Consider the following 19,032-nt stretch of genomic DNA (forward strand, 5'->3'; position numbering starts at 1 on the left):
GATAACAGCTGTAGTAGAAGTGTATACTCTGGGAACATAGTAGAACAAAATTAAATAAAGGAAGCTCAATCTCAGTGGCACTGTTTTACCCTGTTTTTACTATTAATAGAATTTCTAGAAGTAGATGAATATCCAGAACATATTAAAAATTTGGTGCAGAGAGAGAGAGAATTGGAAGAACAAGAAAAGAGGCAACGAGAAATTGAGCGCAATACATGCAAGGTTAGATTTCCTAATTTTACTTTTAATTAAAAAGTGCTATTGAACTTTGCTTAACTGCAGTTCTCATCACTGACTCATTGGGTTGATTCTGTAGATAGTTATGCCATCATGATCATTAAACAGTGTAACCAACTATATTACTGAGGTAAAGTGATTTCATTTTATGCATAAAAAACCAGTAGCATGGGCTTCCCTGGTGGCGCAGTGGTTGGGGGTCTGCGTGCCAATGCAGGGGACGCGGGTTTGATCCCTGGTCCGGGGGGATCCCACATGCTGCGGAGCAGCTGGGCCCGTGCACCACGGCTGCTGGGCCTGTGCTCTGGAGCCGGTGAGCCACAACTGCTGAGCCCGTGTGCCACAGCTGCTGGGGCCCGCGTGCCTAGGGCCCGTGCTCTGCAGCGGGAGAGACCACCGCAGTGAGAAGCCCACATTCAGCAGCGAAGACCCAATGCAGCCAAAAATAAATGAATAAATTTATTTTTAAAAAACCAAAAGCCAGTAACGTAGTGATAATGCTCAGTGCTGGTGAGGTTACAATGAGATGAACATTGTAACATTCTGCTACAAGTATAAACTGATAAAACCTTTCTGCCTAGAATTTGAGTAGGATTTATCAAGAGCCTTAAGCAAATTCATATTCTTTTATATAATTATCTCAAGAAAATATTACCTAATGAGATAATGACAGATGCAGTAAAAATTTTGACCACAAAGACATTCTCCACAGTATTTTCCAAATTAGGGAAAAATTGGAAACAACTTGAATATATATCAGTAGGAGAGTGATTACGTAAATTGTGATACATGCTTATAAAGAAACATACAGTTGTTAAAATTAATGATTTTGAATTTTTTTATAACATGAGACAGTATCAATTATTAAGTGAGATAAATAGACAGGGAGAATGATCCCAATATGTTTTTTTTTAATTATAATATTTTGACTATTAGGAAAAAATACTGTCTACAAAAGAAGTAAGTTTGACTTATGACCTGTTGAGTTAATGATGATATTTTACATTTACATTTTCTAGATAAAATTATTCTGTTTACATCCTGTGAAACAAGTGATGATGGAAAATAAATTGGAGGTTCATAAGGATAAGACATTAAAGGAAGCAGTAGAAATGGCTTATAAGGTATGTTTAATTGCACTGTTGGCATTTAATTATTGATATTTTACGTAACAGTATTAACATTTTCCCAAGTTTTTATTATAGTCAGTAGTAATATAAGCACTTGCAGTAGCTTTGATAGCCCACTTAAATCCTATGTCTCTTAAAGAGTATAGTTTACACCTCTTCTCTGGAATGTGGTCCATTGCTTTTGAGAACTTTCTCACTCCGAAAGCCAGTTAAAGCTTTCTAAAACTCAGAAATAGAATTAGAAACAAAAATATTTATTTATTCTTTATATTCATTTGGCAGATATTTATTGAGTGTCTACTATATGATGCATTAGAGAACTTGAGTGAACAAGACCACATGAGGTGTTAGAGGTACCAGAGTGAGCAAAACAGGCTCACTGCCTTCTTGGAGTTTACAATCCCACTGGGGAAAAAAACAGACAAAAAATATTTAAACACCACAGTTTGCAAATATCTTATTAGATGCTATAAAGTAATTCAGTAGTATATTAAGGTTATTTAATCTGAGACTTAAACCGTGAGGAGACAGCTGTGCAAGAAGTTGGGGAAGAGTATTTTAAGTAGAGGTAACAGCATGTGTAAAAACTGAGGTGAGGAAGTACATGATCAAGAAGCTGAAAAAAGGAGCATTGTGTTTAGATCATCTTGAATGAGAATAGAGTCACATAAAATGAAATTAAAGGCTGTGTAAGAATAGAAGTTTGCATTTGATTCTAAGAATAATGCAAATTTCTAAGTGGGTTTTGAAAGGCAAATAGAAAAAGAAGCATTCTTTAACCAGATTATTCTAAATGTCATCTGTTATACTTGACAAAATATTTTGCCCTTTCCATGTAAACATTAACATCATTTGACTAAAGTTAAACAATCATTACCTAGAGAAAAAATTGCATACTACATCATTTCATTTATAATTATATGTAGAACCAATGAAAGAAGTAAAAATAACTCACAAGATAGCCGGCATTGTTTCTCAAAGTGTGATCCAGCACAACCTGCACCAGAATCACATTCCTATTAAAAAACTAATTCCTGCAAATGAATCTGAACTTATGTTTTGGCACCTGGGATTATGCATTTTAAACAGGTACCTCAAGTGGTTTTTAGACACACACAGTTTGAGAACTTGTATTGCGTACCTGGTCTTTCATAGCACTTTATCAGTATTGAAAATTTACATTTGTGTGACTATTTTAATTAATTAATGTCCCTCACTAAACCATAAGCACTTACAAGGGTGAAGAGTGTTCTGGTTTTGTTCACAGTTGCATTTCCACTACTTTTGCCTGATAAACAGGAGAGTCAAAATTGGATGGGTACGTGAATGAATAAATGAATGAACAAATAATAAAATGGATGAATGGCTCTGGGTTCACCTGATGAAAGTAAAAATCCTTTAAACATATTGGTGGACTGCAAGCAAAACAATAGTGAAACCAAATTAAACTAAAATGGAGAAAATGTCTTAACCGTTTTACACAGTAAGGTCAATCAGTGATAGCACTAAGGGTAGTTTATATTCCATCAGTTTTTAATGTAGGAAGAAAAAATCTTGTCTTAAAAAATAGAAAGTTTAAGTTCACAAATGTAAAGAGTGAAATAGAAAAGAGAAATAAATCGATCTTATGTAAGAAAAATAAAGCTCGATTTGTGGGAAGTGAGGGATGGAGGAGTAGAGGGCAATGCGGACATACCAAGGCTTACAGTAATGCTTTCTTTAAAGTTGTAATCACAAACCTCAGATGAGTATTGAATACTTCTAAGCAATCCTACTATGTTTCTCCAGGAGGTTCAGCTCCCACTTAAAGTGATGTTGCATCCAGGGTATGCCATCTACTAGTGACTTGTACTAGAGGGAAAATTTTTGATAGAAATTCCTGTGCCCAATTTGTTGGTGTTCCGGAGGCTAAGATTGAAGGGGATGGTTCAGAGAGGAGTCGGGTAGCACTTGGGAGGCATAGAAGCTATGGCCTTTGTGGTGGCTCTACAAGGCATGCTGTCCTCCTGTGCTAAGGGAGATCGTTACTACATGCATTAATTACCAGTTTTTCTCCAAATTGGATTAAGATAACAAAAGATGCATGTTCTGGTTGGTTGTTTTCCCCTTATGTTTCCAGCTTAGTGGTTATGAAGCAATAGCTTACAGTGCATTAATTTTGAGTACATCTAAAGTTTAGAATGTTAACTTTTGTAAAAACAAAAAAGTCTTTAAAATATGTTAGTGCATAGGTCGTATAATTTGAGGGATAATGAACTATGGTTATTTTAAAATACCCTTTAAGTCGTGCCTTTGAGCTTTGATGCAGATCATAAATATATGGATTTTATTGTTTGTTAGGACCTATTGTTAGTACAGTTACACATCAGACTAAAATATCAATACTATATATATTTTTTTCTTTTTCCTCGGGTGTTATATTCTTTTAGATGATGGATTTAGAAGAGGTAATACCTATGGATTGCTGTCGTCTTGTTAAATATGATGAGTTTCATGATTATCTTGAACGATCATATGAAGGAGAAGAAGATACGCCAATGGGACTTTTACTGGGTGGAGTCAAGTCAACATACATGTTTGATCTGCTGTTGGAGACAAGAAGACCCGATCAGGTTTTCCAGTCTTACAAACCCGGAGGTAAGGAATTTCATGGTATTTTGAGTTGTAAAGGACTTAAAATTTTCCTAAGAAAGTTTTTTGTTTGTAGAAATTATTTTTAAATTTTTTACATGTTCTTAAAATGTAGAATAATTCTGATAGGTTGGGAAGTAGTCAGCAACAAACCTGGAATTAAGTTCTAGATTACTTTCCAAAAAGCTATACACAAAATTTAAGAAACAAACAACAAAACTTCTGGCTTATAATCTTCAGTGGGATTTTTCTTCTCCAGTACTAAATCATCCTCCCTGCCTACCTCTGCGCCTACCCCAGCCTCTACCTCTACCTCTCTCTTTTTATAGAGAAGACCCTGGTATATTCCCATAAAGTCTCAGAAGTAGAGTCTCTTTTTCAGGGTCTCCTTGAAGACATGGTTTCATAACTCAAATTCTGTTCTTCTGTGGATCTTATACACCTCCTTTTTATGAAGGCTCTTCTTTCCAAAGTAGATTAAGTGTGGTATTCTTTCAAGAGCTCCTTTAGTCAGACTCCGCTCTATCTGTAAAGAGTCCCTTTGGAGCATTTTCTTGCAGATTTTTTGTTTTTGCTTTTTGCCTGCGTTGGGTCTTCGTTGCCGCGCGCAGGCTCTCTAGTTGCGGCAAGTGGGGGCTACTCTTCATTGCAGTGCGTGGGCTTCTTATTGCAGTGGCTTCCCTTGTTGCAGAGCACAGGCTCTAGGCACGCGAGCTTCAGTAGTTGTGGCACACGGGCTCAGTAGTTGTGGCTTGTGGGCTCTAGAGCGCAGGCTCAGTTGTGGCGCACAGGCTTAGTTGCTTTGCGGCATGTGGGATCTTCCTGGACCAGGGATCGAACCCATGTCCCCTGCAATGGCAGGCGTATTCTTAACCTCTGTGCCACCAGGGAAGTTCCTGCAGATTATTTTTGGACTAGACTGTAAAAATTATGATAAAAATATAACATGGGTCAGCAAAAAATCCACTTTTTAAAAAGAGAATTCTAAACGTCATTGTGGATTGTAAACCTTATAAAGTAATCTCCTTTATTCATTAATAATCAAGACTTTAGCAGAATATTTATTCAGATTTAGATTAGCAACATTTGGGGGAAATGGAGTATTGACATATACTACATATAAGAGATTAAAACAGTTAAGCTGGAGAATAACTATCTACTAAATCTGGTGTTTGAAGATCATTTATTTTTCTGGTGACTAAAAGTTAAGTTATATAATGATCTCCTGAAAATAGGAGAGGAGAAGGTGGCTTTAAATTGTAACGTGGGGACTTCCCTGGTGGCACAGTGGTTAAGAATCTGCCTGCAAATGCAGGGGACACAGGTTTGATCCCTGGTGCAGGAAGACCCCACATGCCGTGGAGCAACTAAGCCCATGTGCCATAACTACTGAGCCTGCGCTCTAGAGCCCGCAAGCCACAACTACTGAGCCCGCATGCTGCAACTGCTGAAGCCCGCACGCCTAGAGCCCATACTCCGCAACAAGAGAAGCCACTGCAATGAGAAGCCCACGCACAGCAACAAAGAGTAGCCCCTGCTCGCCACAACTAGAGAAAAGCCAGCGAGCAGCAGCGAAGACCCAATGCAGCCAAAAAAAATAAATGAAATAAAATAATAAATAAATAAATTGTAACATGAAGAATTTAAGTCAGAAAACAAACATGTAATCCAAAAGGTTTTCTGTTGAAATTTCCATAGGATATAGAGAATATTATTTTGAGGAGAAGAAGTCTTTGATTATGAACAAGGTCTTGAATTGTTTAATGAAGGTTGTCAAAAGCAAGTAGCGCTGCTATGTCCCCTTTAGTATTTGTTGTGCATTCTCTAGTTATTTACGTTTATTTAGTGTTGTGGTTTTGGTCTGTATTTTGGAACTTTGGGTACATATTTTTAATATGCTTGATAAATTTGACAGTGGTGTTAATGTTTTATAAGGAAACAAAGCATGTATTTTTAAAAGTCACATTTTGACTTTCGTCATTTTTTAAAGAGATCTATAAGAACTTTTTTATTAACTTCATTTTTTATTTCTTTATATATGTTTGTAATGTGATAAATTGTGAAAGTTTTAACATGTATAACATATGCATCTACCATCTTGATAATTAGAAAAATATTTTCTTTGCCATCTATTAGAAACACATTTAGAATGCATTGCTCATGTGAAATACCTTTTAAAAAATAACCTCCAATTGGGTTTTTATGTTTTTCCAATGGGACAGAAGTGATGGTGAAGGTTCATGTTGTTGATCTAAAGGCAGAATCTGTAGCTGCTCCTATCACTGTTCGAGCTTACTTAAATCAAACAGTTACAGAGTTCAAACAGCTTATTTCAAAGGTAAGTTTTAAAATTGGTCAATGAATATTTTTAAGTACCTGCTGTGTACAAAGCACTATGTGATAGTTACAAGATGTAGGAACCAATATTTACCTCAAGGAGCCAATATTTATAGCTAGGAGACAACTGTGGTTAGGAGAGAACGATGCTTCATATGGAAGAAACAGATTGACCCAAGTGTGGAGGTAAGGAGTGTGAAGCAAGTGCACATAGCAATGATACGTGTGCTTGGCTGGATCATTGTAAAGTACGTGCCTGGAAAACAAGTTCACTTTATCTCATGGAGGGTTTTTAAATGTAAGCTCAAAAGTTTGGGCCCTGTTTAACGTAAACAGTAGGAAGTAGGTTGGTTGGTTGGTTGTTTTTCTAAGTACAGCAGTGGTATGATGAGAGCTCTGCTATAGCGTGGTAATTCTGGCACACTAGACTGGTGTTCCCAGTGGACTGAGGGAGGACTCAGGAACATAGATGAGGAGGTTGTTGAAATTATTCAGGTGAAGGCATTATGACCAGAAATGAGAGAAGTGGCGATTGTAAGAATGAATGTATAAATAGAATTGGCAGCACTTGTGATTGGTAAACATTGGAGCAAGGCAGGAGCACAGAAGACCTGAGGAGTTTCACACTTGGGTAACCAGAAAGACAGTGATAGATGAATAGAAGTAGAAGAGAAAGGTGATGAATCAAATATTAGCCACATTATGTGAGTTAGTGGTAAATAGCAGAGGCTCATTCAGAATTTTTGAACTGGAAAAATATGATGATGAAACATTCAGATTTCCTTGGACAAAAAAACGATTCCACTCCAGAGAAATGGTTATTATCCTTTCAGGGGTCTTGTACGCTATAGAACATTGAGCATACAAACAAAGGCAAAATTAACCCCAGGTTAAGATTCCCTTGGTGTGGTGGAAATTGTTCAGAAATCGCAAGTCAAGGAACTTCCAGTTTCCATTCATTATCTCATCTGGGGTTTTTTAATGCCTGTTTTAACAGGGTTGTTGTGAACATGAACAAAACAAATAAATGCTCTTTTTGTGGGAAAAAAAATTGTAAAGTATTATATAGAAGTTAGTTTTTAATTAGTTTTATGTTTAAAAAAAATGACTTCCAACAATTTGCCAAAGTAATAATTGGAGGAAACAAATCATACTGTGAAGTCATAGTTTATGATTAAATTACTCATAAAAAGACAACATTAGTGTAACTGCTCTGTATTACAGTTTAATCTAGAATATGAGCACTGAGGTAGTACAAAAGGAACACATGCATTTCCTTCCCTCAAGAAGCTGATAATTTTGTTGGGGAAAAATATGTCTAAGAATAAAGACAGTCAGAAAACAGGATGCCAAGAAATATAGTGTTTAATGTATAACGAGGATGCCTAAGAATTAGTTATCATTAGCTGTAAAACAAATCATGTTTTATAAAATGTAAATTATTTTTATCTGCTCATTTCATGAGAAATTTATAAAATAACACCAAAAATTAAGGACATGGAATTTTAGAAAACTTTAAAATTTACCTACTAATTTAATCTCATTTTACACAGAAGAAAATTGATTTAGTAAAAGTATTAACAACTATTCACAGAATACAGAAGAACTCATCAAAAGTCAAGAAGTTAAACAGGTGTTGGTTTGACATCAGTTCTCAAAGTCAGTTACTCAGTTTCTTTGGAATCAAATCACCTCATTTACTTCATGAGTTTGAGAGAAATAGAACTTTTAGTGAAAGATTGTTACTTTTAAAATAGTTTCAGAGCATACATTTATAAGTGATACTCTGTTTTCCTAATTTACATCATAGTTTAATGGATGGGACCAATAATTTTTCCCATAGATTCTTTAAAAATTTGTAAACCTCTACTAAGATTATTTTTCTCTTAATTTTCTTTCTGCTATTTTTAAGAAGAACTCAGCAGTGTCTCATTTTCCCATATTTCCAAATCAAGCAGAATTATTCTTGAAAGAGCACTTTTTAATTAAATTACTTTCATTATAGGCCATCTATTTACCTGCTGAAACAATGAGAATAGTGCTGGAACGCTGCTACAATGATTTGCGTCTTCTCACTGTGCCCAGTAAAACCCTGAAAGCTGAAGGGTTTTTTAGAAGTAACAAGGTATGTCTTTTATTTTTTCATGACTATTTTCTATGCTGCCATTCAGCATCTGTCTGAAATTTACTTTTTAAATTCTCACATCCTCCCAATAATTACCTTCCTTTATAGTCAGGTCAGATCTTGCTTCTTTGTCTTCTCAGTCAGTCTTGCTGGGTCTCCTCTTTGCCTTGTTCATGCGCCGCCCCACCTGGAGTGTTTCCCCCTCTTCCTACATTTTGTTTCAAGCCCCAGGTTAGTCCTGCTTCTTTGGTGGAGCCTTCATGACTAGTTCTGGTCACAATGATTATGTTCTCTGAATTTTGTTCATTCTTGAGCTTCTCCCATAAAGCAGTACTTCACGGTGAAAGTCTGAAGCATGCCTAGTGTGGAGAAAATTATTATCTTGGGTTCACCCCACATTATTCCCTTTTCCTACTCATTTATCTCTGTAAGAAAAGAGAAAGTTCATGTTGATCTCTTTGTTTTATCTCTTGATATCATTATGTGTTCCATCATTTATCATTTTTCCTATGTTTTTATTCCTAATGCCATTGGTTTACTCTGGATAAATTGTATCAAATTTTCCTCATTTGCTGTCTTTTTTATTTATCACCATTTCCAGTCTCATTCATCTTAGGGCAGTTTGGTCTTCTATCATATTTAGCCTTTTTTTTTTTTTTTAAGTATTGTTTTATTAATTCTGATGTGTAATTTTTATTCACCCCTAGTTTCTTCCAGTACTTCTGTGTGGTGTTTGTGTGTAACATTAAAATCGCTAATCCACCCTAATACTGTTTTAGGGTAAGGAGTGGGAGGGATCTAACTTTATTTTTTTCTTTAAATGGTTAGCTGATAGTCCTGATTTATAACATTTATTGAATAATAATCTTTTTATGCAAAATTCAAAATACTAATAATTGCCTGATTATGTATATGCATTTCATTTTTTAAGTTTATTGTGGAAAATTTCAAACATATGCAGAAGTGCATGGATAGTGTAATGAACCCTTATGTACTTATCACCCAGCTTCTATAATTATCAAGTCTTGTTCATGTATATTTAACTAACTACTTCCCCCAGATTATTTGAAAAACATTCCCAGCATATCATTTCGTCTATAAGCAATATGATTTTATATTTCTAAAAGATGAGAACTCTTTTTAAAAACATAACCACAATTACATTATTACACCTAAAAAATTAATAGAAATGCCTTAATATCAACCAATACCTAGTCAATATTCAAATTTCCCTGATTATCTTAAAAAAATTTTTTTTCAATAAGATTTGTTTGTTCAAATCAGGATCTAAATAAAGTCCATAATATCTTTCAAGTTTATTTTAATCTAAAGATTTCCTTAATGTTTGTTTCCTTGCAATTAATTTGCTGTAGAGTCAAGTCATTTGTCCATTAAATTTTTTATATAACCTGGATTTTGGTGTTGCATTCCCAAGATGTTTTCATACATTTTCCAATAAACAGGATATTTGTTTAGCAGTTTTATGGCTAATTACAAAGACATATGAACATAATATTTATTTTATTTAGTCTCCAAAAACAATGGGCGTGTCCTTTAGAAACATTATCATCTCAAATTTTATAATTTATTGTGCACTGTCTTATATTGATGCGATATTATTCGTATAAATGTCACCAAAATTAATGATGTAATATAACTCTTTGACTTACTGTTCAGGTGTTCGTTGAAAGTTCTGAGACTTTGGATTACCAGATGGCCTTTACAGACTCTCATTTATGGAAACTGCTGGATCGGCATGCAAATACAATCAGATTATTTGTTTTGTTACCTGAACAATCTCCAGGATCTTATTCCAAAAGGACAGCATACCAGAAAGCTGGGGGTGACTCTGGTAATGTGGATGATGACTGTGAAAGAGTCAAAGGACCTGCAGGGGGTCTAAAGTCTGTGGAAGCTATTCTAGAAGAAAGCACTGAAAAACTCAAAAGCTTGTCACTGCAACAGCAGCAGGAGGGAGATAATGGGGACAGCAGCAAAAGTACTGAGACAAGTGACTTTGAAAACATTGAATCACCTCTCAATGAGAGGGACTCTTCAGCCTCAGTGGATAATAGAGAACTTGAACAGCATATTCAGACTTCCGATCCTGAAAATTTTCAGTCTGAAGAACGATCAGATTCAGATGTGAATAATGACAGGAGTACAAGTTCAGTGGACAGTGATATCCTTAGCTCAAGTCATAGCAGTGATACTTTGTGCAATGCAGATAATGCTCAAATCCCTTTGGCTAATGGACTTGACTCTCATAGCATCACGAGTAGTAGAAGAACTAAAGCGAATGAAGGGAAAAAGGAGACATGGGATACAGCAGAAGAAGACTCCGGAACGGACAGTGAATATGATGAGAGTGGCAAGAGTAGGGGAGAAATACAGTACATGTATTTCAAAGCAGAACCCTATGCTGCAGATGAAAGTTCTGGGGAAGGACATAAATGTATGTACTTAAAAAGAAAAAGGCTCCTTGAAACACTCCTCAATTTTTTTTATCAGTTTATTTAAATTTTTAGTTAAGAATCAGCTAAGAGATGATTTGTCCTAAGATTACCTGTAGCTTCCTGGGTTATAAGATTATCCTCTCTCTCCTTTGCTTTCAGTTTTGATGCAGTTATAGTAAATGGTGTCCTTAGACCTGTGCATTAGGCCTGTGATGGTAATGATGTCAGAACTTTTGTTGAGATGATTTTAAAAAAAAGGAAAGAAGGAAAAGAATTAAGTTTTTTTTAAAGGAAAGAAGTATGATAACAGTACTAAGTAAAAAAAAAAAAAAAAAAAGAATTAGTTTAAATAGTAAATAATATACCAAAAAAAGGCCAGACACTTTAGAAAATTTTATAGTCAGTACCTAGAAAAATTTTTAATTTGTGCATTCCTTCCCTTTCCTCCATCACCTAATCCAAACTGCACCCTTCCCACACCCCCTAAAAAGTACATAACTAACCGGAAAAGTCAGAGAAAGAAAAGGGCCTTCTTTTGGTTTTTTTTTTTAAGTTTCTTTGAAGGAAGCTTCAGGCAAGATATAAACTAGAAATTCTGAATTATATAATCTCAGAAGGATGGAAGAGATCTGTCAGTTTGGGCATTTAGACAAACAGCAACAACAAAAACATATCAACATTGGTGAGATTTAAAATAATAAAAGAATTCATAAAATATCAGACTAAAACCAGCCAGAGAATTAGCAGGACAAGCAGGTTCAAGATACAAAATCTTTCTTCAAGTATAAAAGGGAAATAGCTGAAAACCTAAATACTTTGCATTAGTCTGAAAGGCAAATATTAATATTACCCCTTATATTTTTATATTTTAGTTTTCAAAACACTTTTTCTCACTTGAAGCTTTTCTGAAATTAATAAAGCAAACAATGATATCCTCATTTGACTGATAAAAAAACAAACTGGTAGAGGGTGAATGACTTTCCCAAAAATACATACATATCTAGTAAGTAGTGGAACCATTACTAGAGGTTAAGGCTTCTAATTGAATGCATTTGCTCGTATTACTTTTGGAAGAGAGTCCCATTCATCAATCCATTTATACACCCACACAGTTATTATTTCCTGAATACATGCTAGGTGGTGGGCCGTATGTATTTGTTAGAAGTGAGGATGACTAAGATGCAGCCTTATGCTTCATCTTGTGGAGAGAAGGTGCACAAACAACCACTGTATTAGTTAAATGCTATGATACTTGTAGTCTCAAAATTAGATCTTTTAAAAGAAAGTGGTAGAAATCATGAAATCAGTAGTAAAAATACATAAATTTGTGTTTTTAATTAATTAGGTCCAAATAACAATGTAATTATTTGACATCCATACCTATATCTTGCAGAAACTCAAGTGGGAAAATGTGGATTAGTGAGTTAAAATGGAGATAGAGAAGCTCTATTATAGTAATGCTTTATTTAAATTTCTATGGAGTTTTTTTCTTATAACTCTTATGAACATGTTATCGCATTTAGTTCTCAACAGCTGTGTGAAATTGATATTGTTAGACACTTTTCACTGATGAAGAAACTGGCTCAAACAAGTTAAATAATTTGCCTGAGGTCACACAGTTAGTTGGTCACACTGCTGGGATTAGATTCAGGTATTCTGATTGTAAGCCTAGTACTCATTCCTCCACCTCCTCACTGCTACCACTGTTACTTACTTACCTCACAACATAGTACAGGAGAAATAGCTAGTACCTACTCTGCTTTCTGACCATCCTCAACCCTTCAAGGGCACTGCAGAAATTAAAAGTAGCTTCTCTTTGGAAAAAGGTTAGAAATTTCTTTCAAGGAGTTTGTTTTTGAAAGATGTGCTGAAAATTAGACTGCATGAAAGTTTCAACGGTAGGAAGGATTCAGTGGGAATATTTAGAATCATAGTCTAAAGGGTCCCATTTCCATCTTAGAATGCTTAATGAAGTCTTTACAAAGGAGATTGCTGGCCATTTTAACCTTTTTAGAAATCCATTGTGGGCTAATTTACTAGCATTCATTGAAATAGTAAACATGATGAAGAGAAACCATTTTCTACAAATTATTTAGGCTTTCAGAAGCCATACAGAAGGTTTGTTTGAAAAGAAAAAGTGAAAACCCTGGAAAATGCCTTTTCATGTTTAAAGAACTGGCCTAGGGAAAAGGGAGTGGGGATGATAGCCAGCAGCCAGGTGTGTCAGGAGTCTCTAGTAAGACGGCTTCGTCACAGTTCTGCAGGGATCTGAAAGTAGGTGCCTGGGAAACATGGACGATACGTAATAATGCAAGTTCTTCAGAGTGATGAAAGGGCAAGGTAGAATAGGTAAACAAAGAATTTGATATCTGAAGAGTGGTATACCATGCACCGTATAGACAACTCATTTAGATAATTACCAAACAGCACTTAACGTGATGGTCTTTAAGCGATTCATTATAATCCAGAAATTGTTTCAGGGAGTATAGAACCTGTCTTTGAAAATACTGTCCCAGTGTGACCTAGTTGTAGTCTTCAAGCACTGGGGTATAAACAGGAAGGCCAAAGTAATAAAAATGGTAGTGTATTTGCACTGAAATTTCTTTGTACAGTTTTGGCTACCACCTCTTTCAAGAAATACATAAAAGACAGGAAAGAAACAAGGAAAGCCTTTGAGGCTATTTTGAGGTTGCACTGTGAAGAGACTGAACTTTTCTGTATGAAGGGGTAGATAGGAAAAATGATATGATGGTATTCTGTAAAACTACAAAATAATTATAGCTCATCAATTAAGCTAACACTTTGTCAGTGCTATGTTAAGCATTTTACATGTATTGACCCAAAAACACATTATGAGATATAAATACTGTTACCTTCATTTTGTAATAGAGGTAATTGAAGTACAGAGAACTTAGGTCAAAGTCACAAATCTAATATGTGAGGAGGAACCAAGACTTCATTCCAGCCAGGCCATGTAACTCCAGAACACTTGGTCCTGATCACCATGTAGGACTATATCAATAACCAACAAACATTCATGTCTTCCTATGATACAACATTACTAGGAGTTATGAGAGAAACCAAAATGGCAGTGATAGCTTTTATTTGAGTAATGCCTTAGAATTTACTATATTTGTCGAACAACAATCAATGAGACTGGCATAATAATCCCATGAGAAAACGGAGGCTCAGAAAGATTGGATGACCTACCTACAGCCATTTATCAGACTGAAGTGGCAAAACTGAAATCCAGCCATAGGCTTCTCATTTCTAATCAAGAAATTTTTTCATTACATCCTTCTCTCAAGAAATTTAGTCCCTCTCTGGATAATAGAGTCTTGTTTGCCAAAAGCTAGATTTTAACATTTAGGGGCATTCCTTAAAGCTTAGAAACAGACATTTTAAACAAATTAAAAGAAATGCTGCCTCAAAAGGTATATACAGTAAATATAGTTCCTCACCCTGTCTATGTTTTCTGCTAATTCATACTTGTCACATTTTCTCTAGTGAACCAGTATTTTATAACCAGGAAAATAGTAAATAGACATTATTTGAAAAATCCATTTAGAAAAATTCATCAACCTGAGTTGGGATGACCTGAGAATGGAAATCAGGAGTGTTTTAGGGTTTTATCCTTAACCTTTCATATGGATTTCACAGAAAACTGAGGTCTGCCCTAGAGGGAGCCTTAGGGCTGCAAAGAGACCATGGGCCTGAGGCTGCATGGCAGCTCTTGCATTCTGTACTGCTTTATTACAAGAGAAAGATAAATGAGTGAAGTTTTTGCTCTTTACTAGAATATGAAGACCAGAGTAAATAGAAATATATTCCAGAAGTATCCTCATGAGTGGCTTATAAAATAAAGGACAAAAGATTAAAATAATAAGCATTAGAAAAAAATAAAGCCCATCAAAGATAATACTATTATAATGCCAACAGAGCTTAAACTGAAGCTTGGAGGAGGTGGGAGTTTCTGATCCATTTAGATATTATTCCTGTTGCAGTCCAACCAACCACATGATAAAACAGACATCTTCATCTGCTAGTCTTGACATTTTTCTCTAGTAGAAATCCCAGAACTAGATTTACTAACAATTTTTGAGGCGATATATATATATATATATATGTATATAAAACTATTCTATAAACATATTACCTTTGAATTTACAGTGAGATACTATGAGGTAGGTACTGTTATTAGCTCCATTTTTCAAATGACAAAATGCAGGTAGGGAGGCTGGTGGCTTGCTCTGTGTCTCACAGCTAGTAAGGAAGCAGAAGAGGTAGGGGTGGGACCCAGCCAGAGCCCCCACTACTGCTGTGTAGATCTAGAAATGTATGTGTTTGAAGAGAATTCCTATAAGTTTGGTTTTTAATTCAGCAGCCAAAATAAATAAGCAAATAAACACTTAAATATCTCAGAACATTTAAAGCTGTCAGATTATCCCTAGCATTTGCTCAGTGTCCACGTTTTTGTCCATTCAATGTAGTATATTAGCTAAAAGTCAAATAACTGAAAAGGGGTACTTTTTCCTGCTTACTGTATAATAAAAAGTATATGATCTGCTTTATTTATACTCTAAGAGGTTTCTTTTACATTTTTTTTCTGTTTTTTTTTTGTGTGTGTGTGCTTAGGGTTGATGGTGCATGTTGATAAAAGAATTACTCTGGCTGCTTTCAAACAACATTTAGAGCCCTTTGTTGGAGTTTTGTCCTCTCACTTCAAGGTCTTTCGTGTGTATGCCAGCAATCAAGAGTTTGAGAGCGTCCGGCTGAATGAGACACTTTCATCATTTTCAGATGACAATAAGGTTGATCAAAATAATTCTGAATAATTAGAGTCTGTTTTAAATGATAGATTTGAGAACATCTTGCACTACTTCCAAGTAAGGTGAAATGGATACCCTAAAAGGATAATTTGTCCCTGAGGCTTAGTGATTATTTGGCTTTTTTGTTGTTGTTTTCTCCATTCATCTAACAAACATTTGTTAAATGTTAACTGTGTGCCAGTTAGTATTCTAGGCACTGGGGAATCGGAGGTAAAAGATATACCTGTTTTCAAACAGCCCAGAATCTAGAGAATTGGGAGAAAAATACTAAACAGTTGGGATGAAAATGGGTAGTTTATTTTAATGAGACCATACATCTTAAAAGAAAACTGTTTTTAATTTGTAGATTACAATTAGACTGGGGAGAGCACTTAAAAAAGGAGAATACAGAGTTAAAGTGTACCAGCTTCTAGTCAATGAACAAGAGGTAAGTAATATACTTACAAGCAATGTAAGGTAACTTTTGATAGTTATTAAAAACATACAGTGCACAGATTTGATTACTAGACATTTCTTTTTATCTCTCTAAAGAAGGGGATGGCAAACTTTTTTTTAGGAAATATTTCAGTTGTGCAGGCCATACTGCCTCTGTTGCAACTTCTCAGTTCTGCCAATGTAGTACAGAAGCAGACACAGACAATACATAAGCCAGTGGGGGTGGCTGTGTTCCAGTAAAATTTCACTTACAAAAACAGGCACCAGATGAATGTGGCCCTCAGGCCGTTTTTGTCATCCCCCTGGTCTAAAGTATTGCTACAAATGCTGGAGGGGCAAACATTTTCTGCTTTTAAAAGGGGGTTTGTTTGTGCTTCTGGGAATGATCGTATAATGCTACAGAAGGATGGCAGTTGACTACTTTTTGTGTTCAGAGAATCATTTTTAGTATTTAACTAGCATTATATATAGTGTCTCTTTGTGCTCTAAGTGCTTACAAATATTAACCCTTTTAATCCTCATCAATTAACTATTATAAAAGTACTATTATTCCCATTTTATAGATTAAGAAACCGAGGCACAGAGAAGTAACTTGCCCAAGGTCATACAACTTGTAAATGGTGGATTAAGGATCTAAACCAGCTATGTTTTTCAGAGAGTAATAAAATATCTTAGTTCCTGTGATATATAAGATTGTGGTGAATACCCAGAAGAATAAGGCAAAGACACTATTTTTAAGACATTTATAACATCTCAGTGAAGACCTAGACAAATGTGAAAAACAGCAAATAAGGGGATAGTGTTTTCATAAAATGCCTTCATTTGTTCAACAAATATTTTATTAGGCATCAGTCATATCTCTTATATGTGATCCATTACACTCATTTTGACTTACATCTTCTGAATTTGGGGTTTGTGAATACTGTATCTCTTTTGAGACAGTCAGTGAATGTATTTGGAGAATTAGTATTCATTTCTCTCATTTTACTCTATAAAGGTGATTCTTTTTACTTTCAAAATTATGGTCATTGTATTACAAAAAGAGAAATATGAATGTATTATCATATTTAATCTCCACAATGACTCTGTGAGCAAGACATTGGCTCCAGTTTACAGATGAGAAAACTGAGGCACAGAAATGTTAAGTAAGCTTGCTCAAGATAGCAGAGTTATTTAGTAAGTAGTGGAGCCAAGATTTAAACCTAGGAAGATAGACTCCTAAACCCAGTCCAGTAATTGTCACACTATAAAGTGCAAATAAAACGTCTTGTTGATCCTTATTTTAATGTGTAATTAAGGGTCTAATTGTTTATGTTTATATTCCTAGCCGTGCAAGTTTCTGCTAGATGCTGTGTTTGCTAAAGGAATGACTGTACGGCAATCAAAAGAGGAGTTAATTCCTCAGCTCAGGGAGCAATGTGGTTTAGAGCTCAGTATTGACAGGTAAAGTAAAATTACAGTGTCATCAGCAATTTGAAGAAGGACAGTGTGATCAATTGATATGGATTGGTATAATTTTCTAAAACTAGAAGAATTTTAAATTCCTGTACCATTCAGAATTTTAGTACTGCAGATTAATAGAACTAAGCAAAAGTATTAGCATTTGTTTGAACTTCCTCTGTAGGATACTAAATTTGATGTCTTGAGAGCTTTTCATTATATTTTCCCAAAATTTTAATGAATAACCATTTGACTTTTGTGTTTGAACATAGTTCATTTTTCTTTGATGTGTCAGATTCATGTCATTTTTTTCAAGTTAAGAATTTCGAAGTATAGTAGTTTAAAATGTCTTATCACATTTGTAGGTTTCGTCTAAGGAAAAAAACATGGAAGAATCCTGGCACTGTCTTTTTGGATTATCATATTTATGAAGAAGATATTAATATTTCCAGCAACTGGGAGGTTTTCCTTGAAGTTCTTGATGGTATTATCAATATTTTTGTGGAGAAATACCAGGAATTCTCTAGAAATAATAGAAGTTATCATTTTTTCAAATAATGAGTTTCTTCTGTCTCTTCTCTGGGCACCATTTGCCTTTTAAATATTTCTTCTTTTCTCCAATTTTAAGAATATGAATTCCTCCTTTCAGGGAAGTTGCAATTTCAAAGTTGTATTTTTAGTACTTTTTACAGAAAGTAAAAGTTTCTTAGCCATGTTTGTTATTTAGTCTCTTTTTTCATTAAAGCTTGTTTTGAGGCTGTGGTATTAATAATTTTTCAGAGATTTTGAGAACAGTGACAATATTAGTTTTCTAGGCTGGTACAAAGTACTACAAACTGGGTGGCTCAAACAACAGAAATTTATTTCCTCACAGTTTCGGAGGCTAGAAGTCTGAGATCAAGGTGTTGTCAGGGTTGGTTCCTTCTGTGGGCTGTGAGGGAGAATTTGCTCCATGCCTCTCTCCTAGCTTCTGGTGGTTTGTTGGCAGTCTTTGGTGTTCCTTGGCTTATAGATGCATCCTCCTGATCTCTGCCTTCGTCTTCACATCATGTTCTCCGTGTGGGCTTTCCTATCTGTGTCCTGATTTCCCATATTATAAGGACCCTAGTCATATTGGATTAGTACCCACTTTAATGACCTCATTTTAACTTGATTACCATTGTAACGACCCTATTTCCAAATAAGGTCACATTCTGAGGTACTGAAGTTCAGGACTGCAACATGTCTTTTGGTGGGGGACATAATTCAACCCATAACAGTGTAACAGTGACCTAGAAGAGCAGTTCTGTTTGTCACACCTCCTAGTTTTAATTATCAACATTGGTACGTTTTAATCTAATGTTTTTTGGAAGAGTTAGTGGGGGAAAAGTTGGCTTTTGGGAGATATCAAGGGAAACAACTAGTTCTATATT

General features: G+C 35.2%; 1 protein-coding gene across 3 annotated transcripts in view; it reads left to right on the plus strand.

Annotated features, from left to right (window-relative positions):
• The window catches only part of USP47 (ubiquitin specific peptidase 47), a 124,496-nt gene that overhangs the window by 99,895 nt on the left and 5,569 nt on the right, over positions 1-19,032 (plus strand). For all 3 annotated transcript variants that reach the window (XM_036862651.1, XM_036862650.1, XM_036862652.1), the window contains 10 exons: positions 110-222; positions 1,257-1,361; positions 3,797-4,004; positions 6,221-6,336; positions 8,341-8,460; positions 10,138-10,915; positions 15,552-15,727; positions 16,092-16,172; positions 17,508-17,623; positions 17,986-18,104. In XM_036862651.1, coding sequence (XP_036718546.1) covers positions 110-222; positions 1,257-1,361; positions 3,797-4,004; positions 6,221-6,336; positions 8,341-8,460; positions 10,138-10,915; positions 15,552-15,727; positions 16,092-16,172; positions 17,508-17,623; positions 17,986-18,104 — 1,932 coding nt within the window. The remainder of the gene's footprint in view (positions 1-109; positions 223-1,256; positions 1,362-3,796; positions 4,005-6,220; positions 6,337-8,340; positions 8,461-10,137; positions 10,916-15,551; positions 15,728-16,091; positions 16,173-17,507; positions 17,624-17,985; positions 18,105-19,032) is intronic.

This window comes from Balaenoptera musculus, chromosome 8, assembly GCF_009873245.2.
Source record: "Balaenoptera musculus isolate JJ_BM4_2016_0621 chromosome 8, mBalMus1.pri.v3, whole genome shotgun sequence".
Lineage (NCBI taxonomy): Eukaryota > Metazoa > Chordata > Mammalia > Artiodactyla > Balaenopteridae > Balaenoptera > Balaenoptera musculus.